General features: G+C 34.4%; 2 protein-coding genes across 2 annotated transcripts in view; one reads left to right on the plus strand and one right to left on the minus strand.

Moving 5' to 3' along the window:
- Positions 1-475: 475 nt before the first annotated feature.
- Positions 476-7,095, minus strand: fxn (frataxin). The gene is made up of 6 exons (XM_084389532.1): positions 6,905-7,095; positions 6,510-6,593; positions 6,293-6,369; positions 5,136-5,256; positions 1,676-1,773; positions 476-1,411 (listed from the first exon to the last, which is right to left on the minus strand). Exons 1-6 carry the CDS (start codon positions 7,013-7,015, stop codon positions 1,273-1,275), a joined length of 630 nt encoding a protein of 209 aa, XP_084245658.1. The 5' UTR covers positions 7,016-7,095; the 3' UTR covers positions 476-1,272.
- A 711-nt stretch (positions 7,096-7,806) lies between these two features.
- Positions 7,807-12,023, plus strand: part of pip5k1bb (phosphatidylinositol-4-phosphate 5-kinase, type I, beta b) — a 41,428-nt gene continuing 37,211 nt past the window's right edge. Inside the window, exon 1 of the mRNA XM_084389533.1 lies at positions 7,807-7,950. The gene's annotated coding sequence lies outside the window, so the exon portion shown is untranslated. The remainder of the gene's footprint in view (positions 7,951-12,023) is intronic.

Genomic DNA, 12,023 nt, shown 5'->3' on the forward strand with positions numbered 1-12,023 from the left:
ATCATAATCACTCAAAATAATAAATTATTATTTCTAATAATAATAATAATATTTTAATGATAATGTGATAAAATAATATTTTAATAAATAATAATACAATGTTAAAAATGAAATTATTGAAAACCGAATATATTGGTCTAAAACATTGTCTATATAACAACCTATATAAATATAATAAGACAAAGAAGGCAATTTTTTTTAAATATAAAAACAACTAAGAATTATCATTTTAGCATGTATTAATAATAACCATAATCATTATAATAATAATAATAATACAATGCTAAAATTTAAACTACTGAAAAACCATCTAAAGATAATGGCCTAGAACATGTCTTTGAACATTTCATTACTTAATTAATAAATAAAAAGCAACCAAGTATTATTATTTTAACATGTATTATTAATAATAAGAATTCAAAATCATGAATAATAATTATAATTAATAATAATAAAAATAAAACTATAACATGTATACAATGAAAATAAAACAAACATTATAATTTATTTAACATTGTATTTACATATGCATCAATGGACAGAGACATCAACACTGCGGGAGATGTGCCACTGTTTCATCACATATAACCTGATTAAATACATCTCACATTTCAACATTTGCATGGACAGCGTATCAAGTTAATGTTGCGATATATGGGCTATTATGTTAAGAGGCGTCTGGAGTAATGATCGATGTTGTATCACCAGAGTTAATGACACCGCTTTAACTGACGGGTGGGTTGATGCTAAATTGGGCTGGTATTTTTAAATCATCCGAGGGTGGTGGTAAAGCTCTGAGGAATATGATCGGAGAGCGATGCCGTTATTCACAGATAACTCTTAAATAAAGGCTATGTCCGGGGGCTTTTAGAGCAAGAACTTCTCCATCTGTCAGTCGTAATCCTCTTCTTTTCCTGCATCTACCCAGCAGCCTCTAGTTCAACCAGGGCCAGGCGTGCAAAATGCTACAGATAAAAACAGCCTCCGAAAAACAATCTGAGACCATTTGTCTTATTCAGGTTTAAGAGCCATTAAACGTGATCTTTTTAATCCAACCAGGTTATAAATCCACCCTGCAGTTTATCTGAGGTCTATACTTTTTTTTTAGCTTTTTTGGCCAATTTGTAGGTCTGTGAACAATGGGTATCTATAAACCATAAAAAATATTAAGCCAGCCTAATAGGTTTTTTGAGCATTGGCTACAGTAGTAACTTGTTAAGATCACGGCGAGGAAAAGATCAATAACGGTGTCTGTTCTTCAAATTGTTCTCATCATGAATGGATTAGATGCGACAGGTCTATATTTGATTTGAAGATGACAGACAACTCTTTGGAGAGCAGACTGTGCAATGTCACGCCATCGTGAGCGTACACCCATCGCTCCCCCGTCCAATCGTAGCGCTTTGGCCCACTGAGAAAGGAAACATTCAGAAATGTCTGATGAAGCTGAAAACTGAACATATATTTGCTCTCATTATATCACACTGTTAATATGTAATTCAATAACTAGCATTTCTAATGCAACTCAGTTAAAGAATTCAAAATACTGACACTAAGTAATACAAAGTAAAACATGTTATCAAGAAATTTGTTGATTTAATTCTCATTATTTTACATAAACCAGATTAAACACAGTTAAGCATTACATACGAACATCAACAAATGACTGTCTAACCTTGTCGGCGACGAAAGCCAAATCTGTCGGTTGGGTGTCTGTTTGTTGATAACGTATGTGCCGTGGTCAGAGCCAACTTTCACCGTCAGCACACCACTCTGTTAAGACATTTAACACACATGTAAGTGTATGAGAGCTTCAGTCTGTGGCTGTAACATTGAAACAGCAGCATTGACAGGGAGAACAACCTGAAAGAAATTCTTTTTACAAATATTCAACAGTTAAACTTATAATTGCAAAATATATAAAAATAAAACGTAGGGGTGCACTTATTTGTTTCTCATTTTTTTTTAAATAAAATGTTTTTAATTAATTATAATCACTTTCACCCATCAGTGCTGTCCAAATTAAGTTTGAGTATCAATATGCCAACATTTAAAATAGATAAATAAAACAGAGATGAATAAATCAATAAATGCAAGGGGGTGTACTAATTTTTTCACAGATAATTATCCTAAATCCAAAAAAAAAACGAAAAAAAAAAACATGCAAACCTAAAAAAACTGATCAATTAAACCACAAACTATTTGTACCATTAAACTGATGCCTAAAACGCCACTGGTTCAGAATTCTTAAAGAACAAAATGATGGTGATACAATGTATATGAAACAACCTCAAAAAAGATGATCTAAACATGTGTGAATGTATAGTCATGTCCGAGGCCAAGCATTGGGAACATGGCTCAATTCGTCAACCAAACCTTGACTTGCAGCTGTCCGAATGTTTAATGTAAAGGGTTGTGGTATCATTATATCATATCAACTGTAGCAACAGAGTCAGTGTGCAAAAATAGATTTTTTTCAGTGTGAGGCTACTGCGTATACCACAGTTGAAAACACCAGCACAGTGTTTGCCAGCTGCATTTGAGGCTATAGAGAGGTGTAAAAACAAGCTGCTTAGAACAAGTAGCTGACAGGAAGCTCACCGCCTGACATTTATCCAGCCAGAGGAGAGCGAGGAGCGTGAATGACCAATCAATCTGTCAGCAGGGTCTGCTGGCCACCCGCCAGATGCTTAAATGGAACGAGTGCAAGGACTTAATCATTCACTGGGTTCGAGACAGATATATATATATATATATATATATATATATATATATATATATATATATATATATATATATATACACACACACACACATATACATCTATATTTATGTATGTGTGTGTGCGGAATGATTGGAAGTTACATTAGTCTAGTCTAACAATAACATACTAAAAGCTCAGTGTTTGTAGCCTTCATAAATCCTGCAGGACATATGCATTTTCTCTGCAAGGTGCTCCAACAAAGGCTGCTGCACAAAAAGCAGTTTCTGGCTGTGAACTCTTAACAGGAGTTGTGCGGGAGCACTCAACAACAATAACACTCAAGCAAACCTCTTTTCTATAAAAGAAGAAAAGATACCATCATAAAAGTTTTAGGACCCCTTTTCACTTTACAGAGAAACAACCTAATTGCAATGTTCCACAAAAAGGCTGGGGATGTAAAGGTTAGACAAATGGGTTACATGACAGGTAAAGTGTGTTTAAGTAAAGACTGGAAACACCAACTCAATTCATTTTAATTAAATTAATAGTTCTTTTTTATCTCGCTAATTTGCCTTTTACAAAAGAAAAAGAAAATGGTCTATATTGTGTCTGTACATGTTTTTTTTGTTGCTAATGGTTCATTTAAAATCAATTCATTTTTCGACCCTGTTATTTTCTCACTGAAGATACAATTCAATCAAGAATCAGATGCCATCCGTTGCAAACAGCATTTCTTATTTCAAATCATTTTAGTTTTTAGACCAACATTGACCCCTACTGGACATCTAGGCAAAACAGACTTTTCACATAGTTGAGATGTAAAAGCATTTACAGTTTTTCTCAGTCGCTTTGGTGCAATTCTCAGATCAGAAATGAAATTCTCAAAACGACTTGTTCAACCTCTACATCATCTAGTCACTTGTGCACATCATAAAAGCAGTTTCTCATTCTTTTGAACAAGTTGCGATAAGTTGCGATTGCTTTGGTACATTCATGCAATTGATTATTGTACAATTATCTGCGGTTTCCTACATTATCAGTTGCCAATGCCATGTTGCTCAAAAAAATTTATTAAATTGTTCCGTGTGCAATAGTCTTACCCCTCAAAACATCTAGACATTAGTTCATCGTATAAGTCATTAAATGCAAAATGGATGATCTAGTTGTCATAAACTGTCAAGCATATTTTCTACACATTTCTATTAGACTTTTCGTAAATGTGCCATGAATTGATGAATTGTGCAGGTGAATCTTAACTTTCACTAATGAAGAGAATGTAGATCAACCAATGAGGAACCAGTTCTCTGAAATAGCTCAAAGTTGCATCTCATGAACCTTCAACTCACCTTCTTAGAGACCCTCGACAGGACTCTCATCCCTGATGATGAGGGGGTCCATTTCGAAATGATTTACCAAAGTATGTGGTAATTTGGGATAATATGAGATTCCATCACTCAAATGCCATCAGGCAATGATTTGTGACCCACTATAGAATGCTGATGGAATTCCTCCCACCTTATTCTCCATTCCTTAACCCAATTGAGGAGTTCCTCTCAGCATGGAGGTGGAAGGTCTATGATCGCCAGCCACATACTCAGATGACGCTTCTGGCTGCCATGGTTGTAGCCTGTGAGGACATCACAATAGACGCCAGCAGAGGTTGGATAAGACATTCCAAAATATATTTTCCACGCTGCATTGCAAGGGAAGATATTCGTCGTGATGTAGATGAGAATCTGTGGCCCGACAGACTGGCACGTCAAGAGGTGTACAGACAGACTGCATTGCAATTCCTCATACAGTGCTGCATGCGAAAGCAAAATTTTGCCTAAGGGGTCTTTCCTGTGTTTGCCTTTCTAATGTTGTATTTTCGCCTTTGTGCCCCTATTTCTTTTTCTTTTCTATATCACAATAATATTGTAATGTTTTACAGAGCACTAGTAAAAGTGTAACTGTGAATCCTATCCAGTCTCTTTCAATCAATAACTCACGTACAGTAGTGTGTAAATTTGTACTTTTGAAATGGATATATGGCATACAGAAGAAGCGCAGCTTTGTACATTTCAGTTCAGTAACTGTCATCAAAACTGTTGCCATAGTTTACATCAGGTAATACTAACAGAGTCAGTGCAGCATTTTATTGACAACATGACTAAGCACATTGTTTGTGAACAATGACACAAGGACTTTTCATTCTGATGGCATTGATATGTTCATTGACATAAATACTTACTTTTGAGAGATGAACTAAAGATTTTGAGTAAGTTACAGGCTTTTGCAGGTAATCCAATGTGTGGTGCTATTTGTACGAATTGTTTCGAGAATGCACATACTTCTTTGCAAATATTAAGGATGATTTGAGAAATGCACCAAAGCGACTGAGAAAAACTGTATCATGTAAGGATGTGAGAATAAGGGCATGTGTACTTACAGAGAAGACAACGTCATAGTCCATTCCAGTGAAGTTCTCATCTGTGAGGTCTTCAAAATATTCTGATAATGCGTCCATCGTCTCATCTGCTATTCTCCCATACTCTGTCTCTGTTAGTTCTCTATACAAAACAATTACTTTGTAGAATAAAAAAATAGTAGTACCCCATCATTGCAAAATATTGGTGCATGTGATGCTCATGTATAAATAATATATGAGAAGGTAACACTTTACAATAAGGTCCCCTAAAAAAGAATAATTCTTTCTTCTGTTGAAAACAAAGAAGATATTTTAAAGAACGTTGGAAATAAAACCGTTGACAGTATCCATTGACTTCCATAGTAGGAAAAAAAATACTATGGAAGTCAAAGGGAACCAGCAACTGTTTGATTTCCAACATTCTTTAAAATATCTTCTTTTGTGTTCAACAGAAGAAAGACACTCATTTGGAACAACATGAGGGTGGATAAATTATGACAACATTTTAAATTTTGGGTGAACTATCCCTTTAATGCATACCTAATATTAACAATGAGCAATACATTAGATATAACTTTTGATTTTAATCATGTAAATGTTGAAATTACCTTTAACCAAGATTAATAAAGACTAGTATTTTTTTCACTATTAGTTCATATTAATTAATGTAGTCATTTAATGTTAACAAAGGAAACCTTATTGTAAAGTGTTAGCAATGAAAAATGTTTTATTAATAGTTGCTCATAGTAAAAATAGTTTGTATGGTATAATGTTTTCTGTGTCAAAAATACTTTTAGCTATATATTACAGACTGTAAATGATAAGAACTTTGCTGCTTATTTAAACTATTTAGACTTGTGTATTATTTTAATGTGAATATAAACAAATTTGATGTGGACAGATAATTGGAGGCTGACATTCCTGGGATATTTCTTGTTATACAAACAAATAAAAAAGCAATTTAATATAAAATATTTTTTTAATAAAAATTAAATTAACATACAAATGTTTGATGGACAACAATCGTACAATAAACACATTTTCAATACAGTGATAAATCATAACCAGCAGTAGCCTATCTTAATCCATAATCAAAGTACAAGGATTATTGCAAATATTGTGCTCTATGAGTCAGTGATTATTACAATATTACACTTTTCACTCAGAACAATATTTACCTCAACTGAGGAGCGTTTTCTTCTCCAAGAGCTGCACTTGAATGAAGTTCTCTTCTCTTCAGACTGCCATCAAACCACTTAAAAATATTGGAAATATCAGACAATATGGATGGATATGATAGCAGGTAATTTAAACCTTTATATATTTTTATACTTGATTTAGAAATTTAGATTTTAATTCTGTCATAAAAGGTACAAAAGGGTCTGAGTCCTTTACCTGTGCATGTCCTTCCCATACACTGGTCCTTGTGAGTGTCTTTGCTGAAGAAATACTCCTAAATTTGTCACCACCACATATTGACTAAAATCAAACGGGTCACAAACAAAACAGAGATAAAATATTTTTCTGACTACTAAAACACAAACAGTTACACTTATTTAATTAATCCAAATTGGGCAAAATGTCAGCATGAATGACCAGAAAAACGTGCTAGTCAGTTACGTCACGTCACGTCACGTCCTTACGCAAAATATTTGTCTCTCTATTCTATAATAATAAACAAATAAGAGACATTTACGCCAAATAAGGCAATATAATATGAGACACCACCGCACATATTGGCAATTCAGTCATGCTAACATGCCGGAAATGTTTGTTTTAAACTCACTCACTTCAACTCCACTGCTCATTGTTGATAGTCTGGAGGTTTGTTGCTGGCATTTCCATCTGGAGCTCAAATTTAGAAGATACAGAGAACGACACGTAATACTTAACCTTGACATAGCTTCAAAAAGGATGCAAGTATCTGGCCAGTCAGTATGATTATGCCCGCTCTGACAGTCCTAGTTACATTTCAAAATACAAGTCCCAACAAAATAAAAGTCTGTTTTATTCAGGAAGAGTTTCGTTTTTATTAAATCTCTTTTTTAATTTTTATTTTAAACGTGGAAATAATTAGAAAGTATAAATAATAATGAATATTAATATTAAAATAGCCGACTAGTTTCCTAGTTAAAAAATTGGACATAACCGCCCTCTCAAGTCAAAATTTGAATGCGATGAGCTCGTAATTACGACTTCAGAAGTGGGAAGTAGGACATTTCCGATAGCAAGTGAAGGCAGAGGCAGCATAATTTATATAGCTCCTTTCCATAGCTCAAGGGCGCTTTATAATTGACATACAACAAGAAAAGAGTACAAACTATAGAATAGAAGTACAAGAATAATACACAGACAAAAGAAAAGCATTGCATAAACAGTGTAGCAACTGTCAACAACAAGAACAGAAAAAAACAACAGGACAGCACGTATAGCCTATCACTCAGTTAATTTTTAAACTCCGAAATATGATAGATAGATAGATAGATAGATAGATAGATAGATAGATAGATAGATAGATAGATAGATAGATAGATAGATAGATAGATAGATAGATAGATACCTCAAGCCAGTAGGTGGCATCAACTGCTCACATTGAGAAAGTGGTGGTATAATGGGAATGAAAGCTGTTTCTCTGAAGTGCAGGAGGAGGCGGAGACTCGTTGCCGACTCGCTGCCCTTCAATAACGATTCCACAAAAGTACAGGGACACTGACTGCACTAACATCTAGTGAGAGAAACATACAGGCTCTGGGAATATCAGTGTGCACTCAACCTCTCTCTCTCTCTCTCTCTCTCCGAAAGCAAGATAGACCCTCACCTTAGAAGACATATAAAGGTAAGATATTTTTAAAATAATGTTTATTGCGACGTAACCTGTCTGAACCTGTCAGATGGACATACACCTGTACCTGCTACCAGTTCACCGGTGTGTTCTTCCGCTCTCGTGTAGGCAAGACGTCATATTTGACACATTAATGTTTTGAATTATATGAAATATTTTAGCTATGCATGGTAGGAAAAAACTTTAAACAACGTATTAGCCCAATTAAAATAATTTAGGACACATTATAAACTCAAATTTTATCTTGTTATATTTGTTCATTGCAAAATCATGACAGACTATTTTTACATTTCAAGATTTTACATTTTACTCTCTGAGAGTGTCAAAAAATTACGTAATATTATCGCAAGGAAGAGGTTTCTTAGAAATATTACTAGATTTTGACGGGCGTAGATGTCGAGTGCATCTCAAAACCTAGTGTGCTGTCTGTCAACTATGGTGAAGGTGAAAAAAATTAAATAATAATAATTGTTCCTGGAACAACATTCTAATCACCCAATCAGATTTGAGGGTCAAGTTTAGGCTTACAACAAGGGTTATGTGCTTCTACATCAATGTTATTCATCAAAATTTTAAGGATAAGTTATGAGTAGGGTTAGGTTTAGGGGTATGGATATAGGACTACATTTTCAGACTGGAATGTTGTTCCAGGATCAACAAAATATGTTGATACAGGAACATGTCTTAGTTAGCAAAATCACGGTGACCTGCTGTCCATATAGACGACAATTTTGGAAATCATTTAATGCTGTTTTTAAAACATGTTTGCATCTTTCACACATAAACACATTCAAGTAGGGGACACCTGGGCTAGTTGTCACATATTGGCACAAAAGGTTAATCTGTATTCAGTGAAGTGTATAATTTATCTCTGAGCAATAACAGTGAATATTGTAAACAGCTTTTTTTTTTGTCAAGTCACCTTTATTTATATAGCGCTTTATATAATACAGATTGTTTCAAAGCAGCTTTTCAGTGCTTACAGGAAAATGATGCATTTCGGCTGTTGTTCAGCTGAAGTCAGTTCAGACATTTTGTAGTCAAGTCTTTAAGGTATATACAGAAAATGTATAGGTCTCATCATATTGATTGATCTTTTATAATGTCAGTGGGATAGAACACAATAACTACATATTTACGTTATTTCTGAATATCCAGATTGAATATAATATGGTCCTATAACTGAAACGTACTGTGTGTCATGAGAAAAGTCATAAAGAACATATTCAATTGCTATTGCCTATAATTTACGGGATCAAATGAGGTTATGAGAAAAGTTTTATAACTTTTAGCCATGTTGAAAATAGCCCTGCTGGGCAGTTGTTTAGACAAGCTTTGTACCTGGAGGCACAAAATCACATGACAGCCAAGAACAATGAGAGGAAGAAGAAATATTCCTCTAGTGTTTGTGGTCGCGAAGCTCAGTGTCTCTTGTGCAGATCCCAGGTGTTTTTTTGCAAAAGCATTCTGCAGTAGTACTGAATTGCATAAATCTGTATCAGATGTTTGCACTTTTGTGCAAAATAGCCTAGTAGCAACTTTTTCTTCATTAATAACACAAATATGAGATATGTTCAGAATAGAATATTAACATAACAGTCTCACTATTTCTGCAGTCTATATGTATACTGTCCATAGAATGCATAAAGAGGTCAAGGTTTGTCTGGTATTAGTAATAATTCGTTGTAGTTTAGCAGAGCATCTATAACATCTCTTTTTATGACTCACCATTTGTCTGACTTAAGTTTTATTTTTTACACAAAATTGAATACAAAAAAATGTGCATGCCACTCATGTGCAACATGATGAGGTTGTACTTCATGTTCTTTTTAATGCACAAGTTTTATCTGTGTCCCAGTCCTCTGCAGATCAATAAGCCACGTCATTTCATTTCATTTTAATCTTTCTGGGGCCTTTCAAAGCAGCAGCTGAATGATGAACAGCAGTCGTGACCGGCGGTCTCACTCCCATGCACATTTTTTTATTGCTCCCACAGTGGCATGCTACATTCCTCCCGAGTATTCAGACTGCAGACAGCCAATATACTGACCCTGACCAGTTTGACCACCTCTTATATAAGAAATAAGATCTGTTTTATTTAACTAAGCTGCTCTTAGATCAGTACAGAAGAGCTGAGATGGTATGTGACATGCTCTTTTGACCTTGATGTGTAAAATACTCCCTGGCTGGATTATGTCACCATCATCATTATTATACCTGTAGTGGGGGATTTGACGGTGAACTTTTGACTAAAAGAAATTTTGGTCACATGATATCAAGATTAGTATGCGTTAATTGGATGGGTTAAAGAGGACAAATTCTGAGTATGGGTTACCATAGTTGGCCTTCATGTCATGTCACGTCACTTTTTCTCCTTTTCCATCTCAAAACCTATTCTGCTCACAAATCATATTGATGATAATAAATAATATAATAATATTGGGCTTGTTTTTGAAGCTGCGGTTGCTTATTTGTCTTGCAAGAGTTGGCAACACTGCTTGTGAATAATGTTCTATATTTGGTGTTATATTGCTAGTACACGTACAGTAGGACTGCAGTGTTTGAATGTGCTTTACTGAGCGGTAAAGAGAGCACAAATTGCTCTGTTAAGGTGCAGTAAGGGATTTCTGAGAAACACTGTTAATATTTGAAATCAACCCAAACAAACACACCCTCCCTTCATTGCTCCGCCCCCCAAATGCTCTTTATCACATGTCTCTTTATCATAGCTGAAGTGAAGCAAAATAATGCAATAATAAAGAAGATGACTGGCTACAAGTGTGTTGTGGTGCTCGGTCCGATCCACTTTCATCAGCATTTCTCAGAAATTGCTTACTGCACCTTTACACAGCCTATCAGGCTCTGTGTCGATTCAAAATTCTGTCTAAAAATGCAAAGCAGAATACAAATCATACTAAGATATGCATCTCTGAGCCACTTCAGCCCCCTTTAATAATTTAATGAATTTTTTATATTCATAATTTGATATTTAAAAATACTTTAAAATATTTTTTACATTTATTTATTTAAAAATTATTTAAAATGTATAATATACATTCATTTTAAATAATTTCTGCCATCATAATTTTATAATTGTGCAATGTAATTTCTTTTTTATATTCATAATTTTATATATTAAAATTATTTTAAAAGCTAAAAATGTTTTTTTAAATGTATTTATTTTACAGTTATTTTTCATTTATAAACCTGAGAAAACTAAAAGACTGCGATTTGCATAGGATTTCTTATTCTTTCACGTAGCTCTCACTGCTGAAGTTTACTGAGCCAGTGCTTTTGAATGGGAAATCAGCAGATGCAAATGAGTGTCAGCAAAAAAACACATTCACAGCATCATGGTCATCTTTCCCTCTAAACCTGTGTGTAAGTCTCCCTTGAAGAACTGCATAACAAAACCTGTGATGACACATAGCTGAGCCAAAGGTTGACGAGACGAGAACCTCTTTAGTCTGAACAACCACAATGTCACACTGTTCTTGAATATAAACTTATGACTCAGTTAATGCAATTGTGACTCCAGTATAGCTGCAAAGGACATTTCTCCCGTTGACCCAATGAAAAAAAAAACTTGAGGTTTTCATTTGACTTGTTATATAACCACGTTCCCTGAGGTTGTTACAGCCTGTAGGCTATTTAGCAGGCGGTCATGATCACTTGTGTCTTGTGACATTTGTAAAAGCATAATGAAATGCATTCTTGAACGTTACTGACCTTGAATATGTCTTCTTTTATTTTGTATGTGACAATAATAGCTTGTTTGAAAATTACTTTATGTTTTAGTACATCTGTTAAAACTAAGTGTTGATACTTCACTCACTAGGAGTGCGAAATAGTTCCTGATCCACTGTAAGTCTCTCCATAATACACCATGTAAAAGATGGTTGCAAAGGTGTTCTGAGTAGTTTGGTCACATGACATGCTAATGCTGTTTGGCATCAAATCTTGCATGACTTATCAATGGCAATATTTTTTTTATTGAACACAGCCATGGATGAAATTCGAGAGATATGATGGAAAAGAAAAATGTAATCACATTTAAATTTAACAGT

Source organism: Rutilus rutilus, assembly GCF_951802725.1.
Source record: "Rutilus rutilus genome assembly, chromosome: 19".
Lineage (NCBI taxonomy): Eukaryota > Metazoa > Chordata > Actinopteri > Cypriniformes > Leuciscidae > Rutilus > Rutilus rutilus.